This window comes from Patiria miniata, unplaced genomic scaffold (genome assembly GCF_015706575.1).
Source record: "Patiria miniata isolate m_02_andy unplaced genomic scaffold, ASM1570657v1 HiC_scaffold_19, whole genome shotgun sequence".
Classification (NCBI taxonomy): Eukaryota; Metazoa; Echinodermata; class Asteroidea; order Valvatida; family Asterinidae; genus Patiria; species Patiria miniata.
The window spans coordinates 17,164,857-17,186,827 of record NW_024037057.1 but is presented as its reverse complement, the minus strand read 5'-3'; the positions used below and the strand labels follow the sequence as shown (position 1 = coordinate 17,186,827).

General features: G+C 42.1%; 1 protein-coding gene across 1 annotated transcript in view; it reads left to right on the top strand.

Moving 5' to 3' along the window:
• LOC119725946 (MAM and LDL-receptor class A domain-containing protein 2-like) overlaps nucleotides 1–21,971 on the top strand; it is a 65,940-nt gene that overhangs the window by 20,739 nt on the left and 23,230 nt on the right. The window contains exons 4-19 of the mRNA XM_038197567.1: nucleotides 431–696; nucleotides 2,177–2,399; nucleotides 3,886–4,038; nucleotides 5,746–5,849; nucleotides 7,929–8,090; nucleotides 8,668–8,791; nucleotides 9,659–9,790; nucleotides 10,739–10,885; nucleotides 12,501–12,766; nucleotides 13,939–14,149; nucleotides 14,462–14,614; nucleotides 16,739–16,839; nucleotides 17,754–17,924; nucleotides 19,144–19,234; nucleotides 19,475–19,654; nucleotides 21,368–21,547. Of these exons, the coding sequence (XP_038053495.1) occupies nucleotides 431–696; nucleotides 2,177–2,399; nucleotides 3,886–4,038; nucleotides 5,746–5,849; nucleotides 7,929–8,090; nucleotides 8,668–8,791; nucleotides 9,659–9,790; nucleotides 10,739–10,885; nucleotides 12,501–12,766; nucleotides 13,939–14,149; nucleotides 14,462–14,614; nucleotides 16,739–16,839; nucleotides 17,754–17,924; nucleotides 19,144–19,234; nucleotides 19,475–19,654; nucleotides 21,368–21,547 (2,664 nt within the window). The remainder of the gene's footprint in view (nucleotides 1–430; nucleotides 697–2,176; nucleotides 2,400–3,885; nucleotides 4,039–5,745; nucleotides 5,850–7,928; nucleotides 8,091–8,667; nucleotides 8,792–9,658; nucleotides 9,791–10,738; nucleotides 10,886–12,500; nucleotides 12,767–13,938; nucleotides 14,150–14,461; nucleotides 14,615–16,738; nucleotides 16,840–17,753; nucleotides 17,925–19,143; nucleotides 19,235–19,474; nucleotides 19,655–21,367; nucleotides 21,548–21,971) is intronic.

Below are 21,971 nucleotides of genomic sequence, written 5' to 3'. Positions count from 1 at the left end.
CGTCGGATTTTTTTTACGTGCCAACTGATGCTGATGATTGTCTTGATAGGGAGGTTTCGCAAGCGAACGGATACGCTTACACTTACGTGTAGCGAGCGAGATATGCGTGTCGTCTGCACGTATGATGTCATACGCCACTCACTATCTGCTAAACGTGCAGACGACACGCATATCTCGCTCGTTACACGTAAGTTAAAAACGGATACGGATAGCTAAGCATAAGTGTAAGCGTATGCGTTCGCTTTCGAAACCTCCCTAATATCGTAGCAGTTACACTCAGGTCGCGAAAAATAGCGACTTATTTGTTTCCAATTACGGTCGTAGCTCAGGCCCAGCTTGATCCTGAAAAGTCAGTCACCAACTGTAAGCTGTGTCATATGGTGGACCTGATAATGATAACGATAGTTTTTATTTTCTTATTACCCAAAAGGTCACTACCTGTATGTTGATGGTTCAACTTCACCAGGGCTCAACAACCGTGCCCGAATCATCAGCCCCACGTTCTCCCTCTGTGGCCGCTCCTGCAAGATCAGCCTCTGGTACTACATCTTTGGCGTGGAGTTCGGTGACCTCGAGGTCATCATCCGAACCAGCGTCGGCGAGCGCAAGTTGTTGAAGCTCAGCGACGATATCAGCGACAAGAATGCGTGGATCTACGAGGACTTTGCCGTTGACTCTTGCGCGACAAATTTCCAGGTGAATTTCTGTAGCTGCTGAATTTTGGCAGCTTTTGACAAAACAAGCAAGGGGAGAATGTAAAATTAAACAGACAATAACACGAGGTGTACCCTGAGGTTTTAGGAGGTTTAACAGGGTTTTGTGGGGTACCTCCGGGTATGACTTCTCGTTACCGCTTGTTAATTCTGCATTTTTCCCTAAAGGCAATTAGTATTCTACCCCATGCCATCCCAACCTAGCTTTCTATTAACTAATCTAACATTCATCTAACACATTCTGAATCATGAACATTTAGTATTATTGTGCAATGGTTGTACCAAATTTTGGGTTGACAATTAATCACATGACATTTCAAAAGATTATTTTTTACCGGCCAAATGGACTGGTCCAGTATTCCTGGCCGATGGTGTTTTGAACAATCAAAGCCATGGTTTGTATTTCAGTTATAATTCTTATTCACAACTGGGTAGCCCATTCAGTGGAATCCGCTTGTCTCCCATGGGGCCCAGTGAAGAGAAGACAATGTGGAGAAATTACCGTTTTAGATGAAGGAAATTCCTGAAGAAGATTCTGAGGGAAAACCCACAGAGTCAAGTTGGGACTGAAAACCCAATCCACATATTGGCCCAGGTAGGAATCGAACCCGGGTCACAGCAGTGGAAGACAAGGAAAGTACCGCTATGTTAACCTGGCTCCCCAACTTTTTGTCTGCAGGCATGCAACTTTTCCTTTGATCCGCTGATTTCCTTGCTTTTTTACTAATGCCATTACAAATTGAAAAACACTGTCCAAAGTCTTGTGTGGTTTGGAATTTCCTCGTTTGTTCTAAATTCCCAGTTGCATGCCTGTGTCTGACATGCCTGCACAAACATCAGACATGTGTGCATGTGTGTTGTCCACATATTTAGGCAGAGCTAATTGATCGGTCAATATTGCGTGGTGGACCTATAGTCCGAAAATTTTGGACTCGCAGTACTTGTGTATGAGAGTCCCAGAACTGAAGGTATTGAAAACGTGCAATACAAGAAAATAGACTGGCACATGAAACAACCGGTCTAACAACCCTTCAGTACTGCACCAATCAACTGTGTCAAAAGAAGCATCTTGCATAGCAGAAACTAGTCTCTATTTCTACACATTTCTCCATAGTCAGTCACCAGACTAATTAAAATGAAGAGGTCAGTCTTTTCAAACAGTTGGGCCATGGTTGGACATGTACCAGTCTAGTCTTTAGCCTCATTTTGAAATCTTTGACTTCCCTCCACATGCAAAATATTGAAGACAAGTCCCTTTAAACATTGAAGTCAGTCTTCAAACTTGGTTGGTGAAATACTGAGGACCTTTTCTTAGCCAAATGAAAATTTCGGAGAAATTTGTTGGCTGAAGAGTGAGTAAACGTGGCCTGATTTAGTTTTGCACGTTTCAGACCACTCCAGGTCTCAGTCTGGTATGGTGGACCATATGCTGATGAGATCTTCCAACCTTCTGTTGACCATAGATAATCATAGATGCGGAGGACAGACAGGAAATTCCATCAGAGGGAGGCTTTGCCATTGACGACATACGCTTTGAAGACTGCGCGCCTGCCGAGAGTCAACTCATCTGCGGGATCACTGAGTCGCAGTGCTCGTCTGGCCAGTGCTACCCGACGTCCCGCCGCTGTGACTTCCAGGTAGACTGCTGCGACTTGAGCGACGAGCAGCAATCCTTCTGCAGGAACTGTGAGGATCTGTAGCTGTTTTATTTGTCCACCTGTCTGTCTCTGTCAGTTAAATTATAGAACTGACATACAGATCCTTGTCATTTGACTGGTGGAACTCACATCACGTGACATTCATTATCGCTGCTATTCAGGTCGGGGCTAAAAAAAGTCCCATTCGCCCATGGGGAATGGGATTTACTATTCAACAGTTAGGATCATCCTTGTTCCAGGGCGCGGTATCTGTGTGCAAATGCATGCTGGTGTGCGCATTGAGCATTGCGAGCAGCGCATATTGTTCCAAAGAGCCAGCTACAAACTTGGGTTCTCGTGAAGGGGTGGTTTGGAAGAGAGGAATACATTTCCCACCAATTTTGTATTGAAATAGAAGTTCATTTTAATTGTAAAAATGACACGAATCTATAATGTCAGTTACGTAAAACAAATATTGAGTGGCTTTAAATTGTGAAATGGGAGGAATATTATCGCTCGGTAAAATCTGGATTTTTCCATTTCTCTCGGCTTCGCCTCGGGAAATAGAAAAGTCCAGATTTTACCTTGTGATAATATTCCTCCCATTCCACTCTGAGCCACTCAATATTTGTATACTACGAGAGTGCTCTCCGTACAAGTGAAGCCTGCTGGGCACATCCATGTTTGTGCAAGAAGAGCAAATCGTCGGATGCCTGGCAGAAAGGTAGATGAGCATTCTGACGCGAAAAATCTACTTCAAGAAAATTGCATTGAAAGGATGCAATGTTCCCCCACGTGTATTATGAATCTAATATTCTCCCACGCCTATTGAAAATCGCACAAAATGTTAATTTGTCACACTTATGAATCATAGATTTTTGAAAAATGTGCGTTAATTTTCAGTGAAAATGTTTATGTCATTCAAATAGTGGCAGTTTTCTACACAGTGCATATTACCTGCCATATATGTCATATTGAGAAATAAACCCCACCTTTGACTGTTCAAGTTCTATGTACATCATGTTAAAGCACATATGGACTTTCCAATGATACCAAATTCATTTCTCTAGCTTAATGTAATAAAAAGATGCCACAGGAACTTCAACAGTGTCCCATCAAACTTCCCCGACCTCATTTTGAGAAAAGTGGCTTTGAAAATAATACACATAGCAACGCCAACGGCAGTGAAAAAGGTTCTTTATTGTTTGCCCCACTTTTGAGATATATTTTTCCCCAACAAAAATACAGTGTGAATCTGATATGCCTTGGCTACTGAAAAATACAAAATACTCAAAATCGATTTTGACATGATTTTTTACGTATATCCGACTTCAGGCATCAATTACTCAAAACAAGGTTTTGGGGGACATTCCTCATTTTGCAACAGCAGGTTACATTTTCCTTTTTGCTGGAAATATTTTGGTGATTACTCGTTCGCGCTTAAGGGTGTAAGCGCATACGCCCTTCTGCCAGGCACACAACAAAGAGATCACATGTACCTTTAACATTTGTTACCGTAATTTCTCATCATGTAGATGGCTACTCCATGTGTGATTTTGAGTCCGGTATCTGCGGTGACATGTGGTACCAGGCTGCCAATGACGACTTTGACTGGACACGGCGCAAGGGAGCTACGGGATCTGACGGCACTGGGCCAAGAACTGACCACACCACCTACACGTCTGAAGGTGAACTGTTATCCGGAGCATTATTTCTTAGTCTTTCAAAAGTCCATCACAAGTCTGGTCATGAGGTTGACAATAACAGAAGATAGCCTCTGTTGCATCATTCAAATAGCTTGTGACTTGTCTTGAGACTGGAAGACTTGTCATTGAGTTGTGATGGACTTGTAAGTTAATTGACCTTTTGCCATTTGCGAGTTAGCCACGCCCCTTAGACAACCCAATGGAAAAGGGGACGTTAAGTTTTGTTTGTCTCAGATTTTGCGCGTTCCGCGTCCATTAAATATATCATGTAATTGGACAATATTTCACAAGCTGCGTTGACGCGATCCACCGCGATAGGCTAATTGTGTGGACTTACTGACGTCCACGCTGATTCAGTTGTGGACTCCGTACAGGTGTTGCCAAACAAAGAGTTTGGCAACACTGCATGAGGAAATTAGAGAGGGAAACGTTAAGGTGTGCCATGTTAGTTTCTGTGGTTGTTGATCTTTGTATTATCTCTATTTTTTTACTATTTTTGTTTCTATTTGTTTGTCCTGGGTTGTATTTGAGCCCAGTGTTTGTGTTTATCGGTGCAATAAAAAAATTTCAAATATGAACAAATAAAGGGCTTGTCACACTGTCACGTTCTGGTATAGAGTTCATACCACGTCCAAGAAAATTGACTAAAACGCGGTGGGAATGCAGATGATGGCGTAGGGACTCATTGATACTAGGTGTGGACTTCAGAGGGAATCCAAGGACTTTGCTGAACGCCAAACTGCCACGTTTGTTTTGGACATGCACAAAACAAATGCCGTGCCTTGGCATTTTGACCAGAATGCGGTAAAGACTCTGCGAGAACTCCTTGCGAACGGCCATGGCATACTGGCAATGCGTAGGCAGACGGGAGCGATGTTATGAGAACTCCACGGATGTGCATGTATCAGGACTGTGCGTCTCTTCTGTGTCTCCTGCGTCGATTTATGTCCTTAAAAATGTAAAGACTCATGATAACTATCGCCCGTTTTGGCCCAAGGATACACGCCGCGCTTCTGGCTGCTGACGTCACACAAATTTTTAAGGTCGCATCAAACGCGCAACAAGGAATCCACGAACATCGTACCAACTTATTGGATGCCATGAGGACGCAGCGGGGATGCAAAGGACGCCGCACAGACTTCTAATTGGTCTTCAATGGAACTCATAGAGAACACCACAAGAACGCTATAGAACACCACACGGACGTCTTAGACTTCCGGTGGACTTCACAGAGACGCATTGCAAGCCACTGGTACCATGAATCCTGCGTCTTCGTGGCGTTTTGTTACATTTTTAAAAATTTCAACAACGCAATATGAATGCCATACATGGACGTGACAGTGTGACAGGGCCTTAACATGATTAACAGATATATACAGACCTACATGGAGAGGAATGCACCAGAGCAAAGTTGTAGGCTATGACAACAAATGGTGCTTAAGTTTACAAAAATATAAGGAAGTCATGTTCTGTGGGTTTGCTTTCTGAGTGGATGGCTGTGCATAGAAGGAGTCGATAACAAACTTCTCTGACAGTGCACATACATGTACGACTTCCTTTTTTTACTAAATGAAATTTTGTTGTGTTCTCATTTGTTTCATGGTAAAACCAGGTGCTGATAATTCTTTTTGAAGACAATTTTAGTGTATCTTGTTCACTTCTCATCTGTTTTGATTGGTACCTTTTTAGGTTATTACATCTACACGGAGGCTAGCTCGCCCAGAATCATCAATGACAAGGCTCAACTTGCCTCCTACCCCCTCAGAGCTCCTGCAGTGGTGGACGGTTGCTCAGTAAGTTCTAATCATCAAGATATTTAAAAAATATTATTCTTACCCCAAAAATCATTTTAAAAACTTCATATTTTCTATCCATAGCTATAGCAAGAGGGTGTAGTGTTGGTGTTGGGGTGTGGTTTCCCAAAAATCCTGCTGTCTGAACAATCACAGACAGTGTCAAAAAAGCAACCCCGTTCCTCTGCCATATGCAGAGATGCCACTTTTCAGGGTTTAACCTGAATTCAGGTGGTTTTTTTTCTCAAAAACTGAATGTGACAAATTAAAAGTGCTGGATTTGGTCTGAAACATCCAGAAAAAAAAAAAAAAATTGAAAAGGGGTAAGGGTTGTTTCAGGTTTTTTAGTTGTACAGTAAACTCTGGCTAAACCGGCACTCTCGGGACCCGAGAATTTGTGACGACTTATGCGAATGCCGACATCTGCTGTAAGTCGTCATTTTGCCGAGTTACATGGATGGTCTTTTGCACACATGATTCATTGCACTAATTGGCTTCGATTTACCCTGGATTATCTCCTTAATGCTTGAGTTGAATCCAGCAAATTAATCCTCAAATTGTATCATCACATTTGGGTAATTGGGGTATTGATAGTGGAGACCACGATACATTATGTATGTGCACAGTAACGTGCGTGCGTGGTCCCGTATATACCACACACGCATTGACTGCAGCAGTAGTCATTCAATAAGACGACCCCCAAAATGGATAGAGCGCATGTGTACAGCCGAGAGGGGGTACTGGTATTGATATGCTCATGATGCATATGCGATGTATGCAGTAGGATATCCTTTTTCGACACCGATGCATGCAGTGATCAGATCACGGGCCGTGCGAAACCACTTTCACTCGACGCTTTGCCAACCTCAGAACAGGAAGTTGATGCCAATGCGTGATTTGTTGAATGCCGACTTACACAAAGGATTTTGTAATGCTTTTTAGAGAAAGGGAACCGAGAGTAACACAACGACTTGAGCAAAATGGCGACTTATAAAAGCCGACTTAGAAATAATAAAATCAATGGAAATGCATTACGGACAATCGGGACTTTAGTCAGACGGCGGACTTGAGCGAATTGACGAGTTCAACGATGTCGGTTTAGCCGGTGTTTGCTATACGTGTTTTCAGGCTTTTTATTGATATGCGTTGTATGGATGGCACCTCTGCATACATGTACAGGTATACCTTTTACACAGGCTAGTCACCAACAGTCGGATCATATTTCTTGTAGGCACTGCCACTGTGACAATCAAATTCGTTGAACAGACAAAAGCAGTTAACAGAATAGGTTCAGCTTGTTAATCATCAATCTCCAACAGTACACAGGAACTGTTAACAGTCACTTGATTGATTACGAGTACTGGAGCGGCTTTGTTGAATTTGCCAGCTTAGTAGCGCTTTGAAGTTATTTCTGACTTTCATCCATCGATCGATTGCTGCTTCCATTCTTGGTATTTTCATGATAAAAAAACTCTCAGTGCACAATTTATGGCACCAAAACATGACTAATTAAAGCCCGTGATTTTTGGTTGTAACAAAATGTGTTTCATAGTACATGTAATTTCAGTAGTAATTCAAGGCATTAAGGATCATTTGCATTTATCCCAAAATTAACCTTCCAAAGTATTACCAAGAAAAGTTTAACTTGGATCAAACATTGTACTAGCACTAAACTCCCCATGAAATTATTCCATCTGGTTTGCTGTCATTTTGAAGAAATCAAGAAATATAGGTGGTTTGCAACAATTAATCATTTGAATGAATTTTTTGAAATAAAGATTGTATATTGTCAAAGTAGGGTTCCGTGCTCAAAATGTTGTGCAGGGTTTATTTTCACCGTTTTCTTGAAAAGTGTAGTATCCACTAAGCTGAAACTTCAACTGGTTAGGTCTTCTTTGGATTTTGAGTTATTATCGGAAACAAACGAAATTCATGAATGATCCTGGTGATATGGTAGTAGGAATCTGGAATACACATATACATGTAGATAATGAAATTGGCATGACTAGCTGAAGTATTCCTTTTTAAAATTAATGTTTCCGATCAACCATTTATTGCCTTTTCTTTGCCCTTGATCAGCTGCGCTTTTTCTACCACATGCGTGGTGACTTTGTCGGCGCCCTCAACGTCTACACGATGACCAAGATGAACGGACCCATGACCCTCATCTGGAGCCGAGAGGGCGAGAAGGATTACTGGTCCCGCAAAGAACTTGTGCTGCAGAGCACCTCAGATTTCATGGTGAGACTGATATAGACTCTTCCTTTCAAGAATGGGTATATTCCCCTGAAATTTGTTCCTGTATTTTCCTCCCCCAACATATAAATTCCATGCGTAATAGTCAAAGCTATTGCAGTGGGATATTGACACTTTGTTGCGTGTGAGTGAGCATGCGGACATACTGGACAGAACCACTTTATTTTGGTTTTCACAAACTGACACCTGGTACTACATGAGCACACTCCGTACATATTCATTTTCATGAACTGAAACCGGTCTTAATTTCACCTGCAAAAAAATGGTTTTTTAATTGAGGTTTTGTGTAAAACCCACAAGTGTATGGGTGGAGTAAAATCGTGTCAAACCTTCCAAAAGCGTTTTTCTCTGAATGGTATTTCTGCCACATGTATTTGTTCAGTTCGTGAAAACCAAAATACACGTCATTGTATGAAGTGCGCACACTGACTTGTCAGTTTATGAAACCCAAATGATTGATGACGCGGATTTCACCAACTGACAACACACAGTGCGTGCATGTCAGTCGGTGAAACGTTGACGAATTGCACCTCAATTCCCACATTTAATCGTCCTGTCTTAGATCATTATTGAAGGCGTCATTGGTCTAACAGCAGAGGGCGACATTGCACTGGACGACGTCTCCCTGACCCCAGGATGTATCAGGTCACCTGACCCGCTCCCTGTTGCAACCACACAAGCGCCAGGTAAAAGAGCAATCCGCATATTTTATGGATGTGCTGATTCAAAGGCTTCAACCAAAAATAATCAATGTCCATTCCAAAAGTCTAAACAGAACCCAAACTTCAATAGTGGGACTCGTCGATATGTGATCAGTTTTTCTAGTTTTCTTATTTACAAAAAAATATTAGAAGCACCTTAGCAGTTGCTTGAATTCGGGACGGCCAGTGGGGGTGATGGGGTATGACCAAAAATATAAAAGAATTGCCTGGCCATGGAAATTTGAAAGGCAGTTACGGGTTGGGGGGGGGGGGGGTGGGGTGGGGGGGGGGGCCAGGAAACCACTTGACACTAGTGGTTACCGTTCAAGATACAAATGTACAAAGTTACATGCTTGCGTCCCTTAACCTTACATCAAAACGTTGTATTTAATGCTTCTGTACAGTATGTGTTCCGTTGTTCATAACTACCAGTATGTAATACATTAACTGTTTGAAAGTTAAAAGAAACCTCAAAATTTTTTTTTGGTTTCTAGTCACAAAAGTCTGGCGGGAATGATCCAATGAGTTCAACCCCACCCCCACCCCCTTGTCAAAAAGTGGGGGGGGGGGGGGGGGGGGGAATACATATTCTCTCCATTCACCCCGAGATTTATGCCCTTGGACCTTTGAGTATGCTACTGGGCCAAGAGCAAGCCTCAGTGCCTCTCTTACATTAAATGTTCCCCAGGGGCCGAGGATGCTTCTGTGAAGTGTTGACAAAATATTTAAAAAAATCAACAGTTCTTGAAATTTCAATGAATGTTCACAAAATGAACATGTGTTCCCGTTTCACCTTCACTCAAATTTCAGTTGTCGTGAAAACAATTAAATAGGCCTAAACTTTTTTTTTAGGAACAACCGTGCCATCCCACTGTCGGCGACGGACCGATTTCTCATGTTACGATGGAATGACGTGCATCGATGAAAACAAAGTGTGCGACTTCAGGCCCGACTGCCCGGATGGATCTGATGAAATGACGTGCCGTAAGTCTTCTATCATGAACTGTAGAAATTGTAATCTTTTTATTCGTTAACACAACAGAGACTTAAACAAACTCTCAAGATCAGTCATCAAACGGTGGCCTATGTCTGAAACATGTATCCCCATTGAAAGACATTCATGTGTATTAGGTTCATTATATAGAGAAAATGTCTAGAACTGAACTAATGGATCAAAACTAATGCAAGCGTGAAGCACAAAGCCCTAACGGCATAGGGTTCTAGAGGCTCTGTGGTGCCATCTGAGGCAATTTCTGACCACTTTAACCATTTTTTGAGTAAAAAACCCTACTTAAATTAAACATTTATGCAAAGTATTTCTTTTGAGTTGAGACACTGTCCGTTGCTTCCCAGCAGAATCCTGTCAAGCATGCACAATATTTTGTCAATACTAATCACTTCCTAACTTTTCGTCATCAAGGAGGAGAAGAGAGGAGGTGGGTAAATTTGTTTTCGATGCAGTGACTACAAAAACTAAGACGCATCCCGCCTTGTGCGCCGTGCGAACCCAACCGTGTCTATAGAAATGGAATTGAGCTTCTTGTCAACCAAAAATGGCAAGAAAACAAATTGATATTGTTTACAAGTTCTGTGCGCTATGGTAACAAGCAGCCGGATAAAGGTTTGGGACCAATAATGTGTGTCTGTTATGAATAATGGATTTTGTCCCGCAGTGACCAAATGAAATATAGTTAGTCGGGCGTACTTCGTGCCATACACGCGCGAACCAGTGGATGCATGCGTTGCGTACCCCACTAGAGCTCTCAAAAGTGGTCAAAAAGAACTCCTATTCACGCACGGAGCCATAGCGTAGCGGTGATTCAGGGCCATTCCTTGCAAGAATGCTGGTGAGGAGGAGTATCAGCAAAGGAAGGAGACAATATTCTGAAGCAGCTAACATGTATCTCATTGTCTTTTTATTGCCACCTTCAGCGATGGCCTGCTCTTTTGAATCGGACACCTGTTTCTTCACCGAGACGATGCCGGACAACTTTGATTGGCTGAGAGCTAGGGGTGCTGACACCATAGCAACCCCTAATGCAGCGCCGAGGGAAGACACTACACTCCGAACGGACCAAGGTATTTTTTGCTTGACAAACATCACCTGCAAAAGTTTCTAGCTTAACTCTGAATGAAAAAAACAAGTGTTGAAGAACTCAAAATTGTACATGACTAATATTTACTTTTGGATTTTGCCTTTCATTAACATGTTTTTTTTAACCGCTGTGTACTCAGTGCTGCCCAATCGCTTGGAAGGACAACTTCATCACAAGCTGTCTTTGGTCTTAATGTCTTAACTACTGAATCACTAGCTTTGTAGGATCTGCTGGCTGCTTTGAACTTGATATAGCAGCAGGTACCACAATCAATATTCATTATGTGAAAGTGACATCGCTGATGAGCAAACGCAAAATTGAAGTTAACCTTTTACGAGATAAATTAATAATTTTTAGTATGTCTCATAAAAGGTTGCAACAACATGGGTAAAATGGCGTAGCAAGGGAGGGGGGGATCCCCCCATAAAGAAATTGGCCCCCCCCCCAACTGGAATAGTGTTGGTCCTATACGTTGTACCAGTGTGACGTCACGTGGGGTCATCTCCCATAGTGATCGTTCCACACAATGTGAAATTTTCTCGAAAAGTAAGAATGAATCATATGCAGACTAAAAACTGGTACAGTGCTTTGTAGCTGACTGTAAGCATCATTCAGAACATGAAGAATCCCGTTATTTTCTTTTCCGACAGATGAAAAATTTATGAAAATGCAGGCACTGTGCCGCGCTATATAAGGCCATGTGTGTTTGGACATATTAACTGGGCGGTGCGTGGCCTCAGCAGTGACCATGTATAACTTTAAGTGACCATGCTAACATGGCCATGCTTAAAGGGGCACTAGGTCCTGAAATCCCCGAAAAATTCATGTTTTGGATTGTTTACTTATCCTATTTCAAACATGTGGTTGAAAGGGAACCAACCTAATGTCTTACCGTTCCGGAGAAAAAGGGAAGAATCCCCGGTTGTTTACATCGGACACGGCGGAGTACGAATACGTTTTTCGTGACGTTCTCATACAGTATACGATATACATGTTGTGTGTCTCTGGAACAGCGGTGACCAATCACCAATGCCAAAAAATGTGGTTTCTTCAACATCCGCAAAAGGCGAAAACTTTACGAATGAAATCACAAATAGCATCCAAACGACTCGAATTTATGGGGTCGCAAAAGTGGACCCCGAAATTCGTTCTCGCACGCATAACACAGGAATTACACAAAAACGCCCGGATTTTAAAGGATAGTTGTGTGGATGTTTATATCCTAGTTTTAAATGATCTTTCTGATTAACATAATCTCGTTCAAAGCGCGTTTTGTAGCCCAATTGGGCTGTTCCAGGACCTAGTGTCCCTTTAACAGAAAATCCCCCCCCCCAATAACTGAAACACACCCAGCCTCCCCCCCCCCCACTCGCCCCCCTATATGGTGAGAACACTGGCTATGCTGCATGGGCGTCGCCAGGATTTTGTAAGGGGAAGGATTCTTCACCAGAAGTGATGCTTTTTTTTACGGGGGGTGGGGGGGGGGGAGGATTTGCCCACCTCACCCAAGTAAGGCAAAGATAAAGTTTGATATTCCTTACACAAAAAGTTTATTAAATAATAAAGCAATGTCTTTTTTTGTCTTGTTTGAACAACAGGCTATTACATGTACATAGCAGCAGTGGGTATTATCACGGAGGCCCAGATTGCAGAGATCTCGGGAGCGACCTACAATGGTGCCGGCACCAACTGCAAGTTCAGCTTCTATTACTACATGGCGGGAACGTTGCCGGGGGAGCTCAGTCTCTTCCTTGACGACCAGGTCACCAAGGATACGGTGTTGCTATGGCAGAAGAGGTTGTCGCAGGGCGAGCAGTGGCAGCGGGCGGTGGTCGGAATTGGGAGGAGGAGGGACCCATTTAAGGTATGTTGGTTGGTTTTTGTCTGGTTGTTTGTTTGTTTGGTTTTTTGTGGATTTGTTTTTGTTTTTAATTTGTTTGGTTCATTTGTTGGCAAAAATTTGCAACCTGACGCCACTTTTGTGTTCACATATCATTTCACTAAAGGTCATTCATTGCAAAAATGACGATAAGACAAGAATCTGGGACTGAGAAACATATCCAATCTTGTTAGGAAATACATGGGAAAATTGTCTTGACTCTCCATATACTTTGTACTCCATCACGGAAGTGGCGTCAGGTTGCAACTTTTTTTTCCATTGGTTGTTTGGGGACTTGCTTTTGTTTTTGCTTTGTTTTTGTTTACTTTTGTCAAAGGTAGTGTTTTACTTAGGCTTGTTCATGCTATGAATGTTTTCATGAAGTCACATGCACGTGTTGTGTGGTTTATAGGTTCGTAAAAACAGCAAAATTAATAATTTCGGTTTCACGAACTGACACACTTCGTACAATGACGCATAGTAGAATGATTTTGTATATATGACTTGAAGCTTTGCATGGCAGATGATATAAAATAGACAAAATTGCGGGTAACACCATATGGAAAGAAATCTCTTCTTGGAAGAAGTGTGGTTCTGAAAAGAACCGGTTGGTTGAGTGTAGAACTCGATGTTTGGGCCAGTGTGCTCTGTGCATCCTCAGAAGGGTGAGTTTTCACGAGCTGAAAGGCAAGCATGTGGCGGAAATATACATTTTGGAGAAAAACGAGATGAAAGGTTTGACACGAATAACGCCATCATAAATGATGTCATCATAAGATTATCAGATTCAAAATTATGATCCCTGCAATAAGTAAGGATTTTCTTTTTTAGCGATGTTTATATGTCCCACTTGTATGTTCGAGTTTTGCCTCCATTTTGAGCAACCCCCTTTCAGTAAATGCTGGATCCGCCACCGTCTTATAAAGATTGCAACTTCTGAAATGTTGTTATCTCAATTTCAGACTCATTTTCTTGAAACTCAATGCTACTCATATCCTGAATGCTAGTGATAACACGGAGCAACTGCTGAAACTTTGCCTAAAAATAAATAGATTTTACATCTTTGGATGACATGACACAATAACAAAGGTTTGCTTATAAAGATTTTTGAAAGTTGTTATTTGTTCCCCCCCCCCTCCCTCCCTGGGTCTTTCTAGCTCCGTTTCTCCAAGTCACGCACAGAGCGCTACCAGGGCAAGATAGCCATTGATGACGTCTCCTTCATGGATTGCATGCTGCCCCCCGAGGACCCAACATGTCCCCCCTCCAAACTCTCCTGCGGCAACCTGGCCTGCATCGACGAGTCCAAAGTCTGCGACTTGGCCGACGATTGCGGTGACAGATCTGATGAGACGGACCTGCTGTGTAGTAAGTTCAGTGGTGTAGCAGTGTCGATTTGATGGGTGGGGGGGGGGGGGGGTAAAAGGACAAAGGCACTCGTTCCCCTGCTTGTCAATTGTTCAAGGGGCATTATAGTCAAAAGCCATAAACCAGCAAATGCCATGTAGCCACGGATCACATCCAAAATAACGTTAGCAATATTAGCAGTACTGCAAACCTGGGAAATAACACCGGGGCTCAGGCTTTTACAATTACAAATCAAATAAACTACAGTGGTACTGAATAACAGTGGGACACTGGAAAATTCAAGTCTGAAACAAGTGCATGTTTTCATTGCAGGTGTCAGCGGTTACACGCTGTGCAATTTTGAGACAGACCTTTGCGGCTGGGTGCAGTCAACCACCGATGAGCTAGACTGGACGCGATGGAACGGTACTACTGAAGACATCAACAGTGGGCCATCTAGGGATCATACGTATGGGACTAGCCTAGGTGAGAGCCATGGTGCAGACCAGTATCTGGTTCGTTAGTGTGACGTCACCTCCAGCGCTTTCTGCATGATTTGAACCAGAAGTTAACACAGCTCAAGTGTTTGTAGCCAATGGACGCTAGTAATCAGTGGTGTGCGCGTGTATGACGTTTTTACTAACAAACCGGATTCACATAATCACCTGTGACAAAATGCCAGTGTCACATGAAATTTGGACTACTATGAAATCTGGGTTGCGTTGCATTCCCGCGAATGTTGACCAGGTTTGTGAACGTTTGCCAACAAAAGAGAGTAGAACAGATTGTGCACCATCAAGGTCGGTGATAGTTTAGGGTCTAGATGTTGTTATGGTTTGATACGCGATAATCCGCTGCCGCGATAACCTGCCGCGCAAGAGGACGTTTTCACGACCAACCAATGTCATCCATGAACCGTTGGTAACAACATCTAGGCCAATTCCTAAAATAACCCCCAAAAATGGGAGAAACTTGTGCGCAAGCGCGACTTCTGCAGGCAATTACGGTCCCTTTTTAGTCCCACACAACAAAAGAGCTGACTAGTGAAGATGCACAAAAGTCTTGCTGCGTCTTTTATAGTACTGGAAGAAATTTGAGAGTTTGCTACTATGAATTTTTTTCAGTGCGTGCTATATTAGGCCAAACAGGTGCACGCGCATTACACAACCAATAACGAATTTGCCTGGTTTGTGAATGATATTGGTCGGTCGTGATAACGCCCTCTCGCGGCGGCCGGTTATCGCGTATCAAACCATAACAAAGTCTAGCCCCTAGACTACGTTGGCGAACGTCAGCAACCGAAAGCGAACAACGTCTAGAGTCATTAATGTTACCAAAATGGCCAACGCAACTGTAAACGTTACGCTACAGTCAGGGCAACAACTTGCCCTGACCACAACAGAAGATGAATTCTCAAGAGATTTTATTAGTTAGGAATTTTACTATAAAGGTTTGCACCTGTGGGATAATCATTGAGGAGCCCTTATTTCACTGGCGAAACTACACACTCACTCGATGTTAATTCTTCCAGCCTAACAGTATCAATGGGCGCCACCATTATGACAACGGTTTAGTTGCCCAAATCAGTTCCGCTTCTCCAAACACCATTGGTCAACGCTCAGAGAACATGGAACACTGTTTGTGCAATCAAAACACAGCCGTGGGCTCTTTTACCGTGTAGGGATGCTAAGCCTCAAATGTGACCTGCTACTTTTTTAATTACACAGTGGCGCTGGGCGCCGCCATTTTGACAACGGTTTAGTTGCCCAAATCAGTTTCACTTCGCCAAACATCGTTGGGAACACTGTTTGTGCAATCCAAACACAGCCGTGGGCTCATTTACCGTGTAGGGATGCTAAGCCTCAAATGTGACCTGCTACTTTTCTAATTACACAGTGGCACTGGGCGCCGCCATTTTGACAACAGTTTAGTTAATGCCCAAATCGGTTTCGCTTCGCCAAACACCGTTGGCGAACGCTCAGAGAACGTGGAACACCGTTGCAATCGAAACGCAGCCCCGTGCCCGATATAGGGATTCTTGGCCTCACACGTGGCCCACCACTTTTCTGATTATCTTCACTGAGGCATGCGCAATGCAACCAAGGTGTCCGTATTTCATAGAATTCAAATTTCCCGCGATACACCAGGCCCCCATCTTAAACAAAATCTGGGAAATTACTCACACCTATCACGGTGATCGAGATATATACAAAGAGTTGAAGCTTGAAGTGCATTGATTAGCTGTTGATGGCTATACTTACCCCTCCCTTTTCCACCCAACCCCACTACTCTTTTTTTAGTCAAACCAGTGAAACACCATGCACAATCTTTTGATCACGAAACACAATTTCCTCAATTGAACTCTTTATTCCAAAAATCAGTCAATTGACTGATCGTTGGAAATACATGTTCTTGATTGCTTCTAAATGACGGCGAGCAAGAACGAATAAATTCATGGGTTTTGTTTTAGTATCATGATCAGTACGATCTTTAATACAAGTGAACTTTTTGATAGTTAGGCTACTCTTGAGATAAATGCAAATGATCCAACATGCCTTGAAATACGGCACCGACTGTAGCCTAAGTTTTAACTCTCTTGATCCTTTATAGGTCATTTCATCTACTTGGACGGTCGGTTCTCGCACACCTACAAGGCCAAGGCACAGATCACGAGTCCTAACTTCCAGTCTGCCCCAGACGGCTCATGCCAGGTTTGTAGAATTATTAAAGAATTTCAAGACATAAATTTTGTTCATTTCTTGCCATATAAGGCCATTAACAACAGACTTTAAACAAGAAAATTGGAAATAATAGTATGAGGGTCTAGTCTGTTCTATATTGTGGAGCGACGTGGTCCAGTGGTTACCGCGTTTGACTCATGCGCTGTGGTACATGGATTCACACCCTGACGACAACCATTCTAGTGTTCTGGGGCTTAAAACTTTACTACAATTGCCTCTCTCCACCCAGGAGTTTAAAGGGGTACCTGTGAGGGTAGAGACCAGAATGCGCTGATCTCGAGCTGCTGCAAAAACTGGTCTCGTGGCCTGATGATCAGGGTATTATTATCTCTATTATTATTGCTTTTATTTCTTTCTGGTAATAAAACCAAGAATTTCTCAAAAGTGCCCCAGACACTGTAGCTCACAAGCCTGAAGAAAACTGTGGAGAGGAGACAATGAGAAGAAATACGATGTTTCATTATCCAACTGCATTGAACAAAAAAAAATGCGCACATCTAATTATCACAAATTTGCATCATCAGATCGGAAAAACATTAATTGTATATTTATCTCATATAGTGTTTGAATACTTGGGAAGCATGTGGCAGAAATTGTAAAATTTTAAAGTCACAAATGAACACAGATTATTTTTACAGCGAGGGGCAATAAAATGATCTATATTTATGTATTTATAGCAACAGATAGTGACTAATATTGATCAAATGACCTAATCTGACCTATGACCTGACCTCATCTGATCTATGACCCAACCTTATTTTTACCTTGTGTGGTGATTTTTGACTCTGCAAATGTAATATAAATGTGGTATATCAGACTTTTGACAAAAGGTCAAATTGTGAGTGTCTTTATTGGAACTTGTCTCTTGCCTCTGTGTGTTGCAGCTACGTTTCTTCTATCACATGTACGGTGAAGACGTGGATTATTTGAATGTGTACGCCAGTCGCTATGCCAACACTACATCCCTGAATGATCCGGTTTGGTTCCGCTTCACCGAGCAGGGGAACTACTGGCAGAGAGCGGAGATTACGCTCACGACCTCCTATAATTTCATGGTGGGTTTTTATTCACTCTGCCAAGGATGATAATTGATCATATAATAGGCCACAGTTTTGAGTGAACTAGGATGCTGCAATGAAACATTTACTTCAATACCACCAAGTGAAAAAGATGGTGATACTGTTGATATTTTTTATTATTAAAAAAGCACTATGAAGACCATTACCTTACAGTCAGCATTATCGAACTACAACTTTCACAGACATTGGAAAGAGAAGTGAAAGGTGCTGAAACTTAAAACTAGTGCGGAGAACGCAACTTAAAACAATTCTAAAACCTGGGTCCAATTTCATAGAGCTGCTTAAGCACCAAATTAGCTTAATCACAGACAATCCTTGCTTAAAATAATCAGGTTGCCCGCCAAAACGCCATGCGATGTACATTGTTTGTGACTGGTATTTAGTTGTTGTTTACTTAGCGTAACAATCGCATGGAGTTTTGGCGGGTTACTTGATTATCTTAAGCAAACTCTGTTTGTGCTTAAAGGGAATTCATATACAACATTTGCAAACATCGAAAAATAAAACTACCAAGTTTTTACGAAATACCTTACTAGGATGTTGGTAAATGACAGTCTAAAGCATCCTGTAAAATAATGGCACCTGGTGTGAAGTCTTTTTCAAGAAAATGGTATTTTTGTATACATTTCCAACGGTGGTCGGCCGACCAGCGTTGGAAAAACCTAACTATTTTGCAACTACTGCTCCAACTTTACACTTTTTTGGGTCCAAATTTTGTTTGCTATTGGTTACATGTTCATGAACGGGTGCAGGCCAGCTAGACTGGTTCCCTTACCTTACAATTTTCCGGCATCTATAAATTGATCCATTTTATCTTTAGTGGAGTCAAGGAACCAGACTACTTGAACATTTTTGTTTTTCATGGTTTTTCCAGCATTTTCGAACACAAAACTTCAAACATGTCAGTGTAACAATATTTGATCTATTATACTAACCCCTCAAATAGTTCATTTCTGAAAATTACAGCAAAAGCCAATGATGTACATTCCCTTTAAGCAAATGTTGTGCTTAAGCATGTTAAGCAGATCTGTGAATTTTGCCCCAGAAATGAAGCCAAATTAAGTCATAAACTGAGTAAGATTTTGAAAAACCCCTAATAGTACCCGATCTTCATATTTTCAAGGGCAAAAAATATATAAAGTATTTGATTATAATTTGATTTGATCTATGAGGTGTATTTCGTTCTTTCCCATAGATTGTAATAGAAGCAACCATTGGTGATGGTCTGAACGGAGACATAGCTATCGATGACGTTTCGCTAACATCTGGCTGCATTGTGTACAACGGTTAGAACAAAACATACAATTTGTTAAATGGAAAAAAAAAATCTTCAAAACACATTGCATTTGTATATGGGTCTGCATTTTTGTAAAGATAGATAAAAAAAAATTGTAAAAAAATGCACGCTTTCATTAGAGCTACTCCCTGAAGAATTGAAATTGAAGTATTTGATGTGAAAATAATTTCTGTACATTTTTAAAAAATCCAAAACCAGTCATGAACCAAGACTGTCTTGTTCGTTTCAGGTCAACTTCCAAACACTCCCGCTGATGACACTACGACCTTGTCACCTACGACCCCTGACCTGCAGGGCAACTGTTACGAAGGTCGGATCTTCTGTGCTCCGGAGAACAAGTGCATTCCCAGGAGGCACGCGTGTGACTTCCGCAAGGATTGCTCAGATGGGTCGGATGAGGCTGGTTGTGGTAAGAAATCCCAACACTTTGGATCTCTGGCTGTGCAAAAATCACAGTTCCGATCTCTGGTTGGAATGGCAGCTGCCTAAGTTGCCATTACATACCCTCGGATCGACCATGTTGTACAGTAGCTGCATCCTTCGCAATTAGAGTTGTAATGACTCACTCGAGTCCAACTCGAGTCACAAGTTGGGGTGACTCGACTCAACTCGAGTCCCTGAGGGTAAATGATTGACTTGACTTGAGTCACTGCGAACATATGACTCCACTAGTCCCTCATCAGAATGACTCAACTCGACTCAAGGGAAGGCCCTCCTTTTATTATATTAAATAGACACAAGCCTATATCTAAATAGTAAGTTTTATGTAATGCAAGATGGTTTTGATGTTTTCAACGATCAGGGAAAAAGGCAAAACAATTCTTGACCCGAAGCCAAACCAGATAGCCTATATAAGATCGAAGTTTCACTTCTTGTTAACTGTTAGTGATACCCATTACTTTTTCTCTTGTCTTTATTTGTTATATAATGTTCAAATATTTGTGACTCGATTTGATTCGAGCTTGTATTTGACTTGTCTCGACTCAACCTTCTTGACCTAATGACTCGACTTGACTCGACTTGACTCGAGTCACTTCTTTAAAATGACTCGACTCGACTTGAGTCCCTTCTCTAAGATCACTCTAGTCACAAAAACCAGTGACTTGTTACAACTCTGTTTTCAATCACAGCCCTGCATCTGCAAGTAAGGATGATTTGCCCCCAAATATTCCATAAAGCTGCATTCATAACTACCTAAGACAGTTCCTATTGGTCGAGAGCCGTCATGTGGCCGGTTTTCAACGGTTGATAAAGACATGGCTGGCTGGTCTTTAACAATTTTCCACTGTCACATGACATTTTGACTCCTATGAAATCTAGTGCCAGCACCGTTTAATTGGTTTGTTGTTCAAAGTCCCCATGTAGGCATGCGCAGCACTACCAGTGATGATTCAGTATTTCATAGTCCTAAATTCACAATACACCGGCACAGCTGCGTCCTGCGCCACATTGCGCAGTCCGCACGATACATGCTTCAATGACCATATAAGGCGTTGTTACCACAGGGTCATGCCATAATACAGCTAGAGGGACATACCATAATACAGCTAGAGGGGTGCTTAAAAGCATGAAGTAAACTTGTTGAACAAAATCATTGGACATTTATAAGTTTTGACTTGCTTTGGCTTTTGGACCGAAAAGATTTACCAAAGAGGTTTTTATGAATGGGAATATATATGTGCATGGTCAGTATTAAACGCTTTGTTTAAGACTGGTTAGAGTCTAGATGCTGATTTTCGGCTCGGGTAATTATCAGCATCCAGCCTCTATTCAGTCTTAAATGGAGCGTTTAAAACTTGCCCAGCACACATTTATTAAAATGAGCCAAAGTGAAAAATTGTTCACTCTATTTGATCATATTTATATCCTTTTGCTACTTAAACATGTTCCTTGGTGTAGTGGCAGGGGCTCATGTAGCATTAAATGGGATGTCGATGTAAATAGGGAATCGAGTCTAAGGTCTAAGGGGGGGGGGGGGGCTAGTTGCAACTTTGGCTGTGCTGAATTTCGTTACAGGCAGTGGGACAGCAGGAGCATTTTGTTTTCTTGCACTTACATCTTTAAAATAAATTGGCCCTCAATAGTAACATGCATTTGTATTGAATTGTCTGCCTCTCTGTAGTCCAGGACTGCGATTTTGAGACGGGCGTCTGCGGATGGCAAGAGGTGCAGCCGAGGGCGCTTGAAGGGTCACATGATCAGCGAGAGTTGCCACGGTTTCAGTGGGTCAGAGGTCAGCCTAACTCACGGGAACCTGGAGAATCGAGGCCTGATGTTGACCACACAATTGGGACAGGAAATGGTAGGGAAAGGGACTGATATAAATAACAACATAAACGTATCGACTTGTAAAAGGTGGTGGGAGAAACCAAACATTTCAAACTCCGGCTATCCTAGTTTGTTTCAGAGCGGATAACGGTTATCCAATTTCACCTGAAGTTCCCACTCAGCTCACGGTCATGCCGATGCTGAGATACTGCATGCAATGCCCTCCAGAGCTGAAATGGTTTAAAAAACTCTCTGATCCTTCAAATGGGCTATTCATGATGAACCAAGAAGACCGCTATAGCGAGTGAATGCTGTTACAATCAGAGACCGTGGAGCAAACTGGAAGATGTTCCACTTTAAATTTGCAAACCCCATTAAAAAAAAATTCAATGAATTTGTAATTTATACATTTTCAAATTTCTGTTTTGCTTTTTGGGGACTTCTGTAACTCTGAGGAA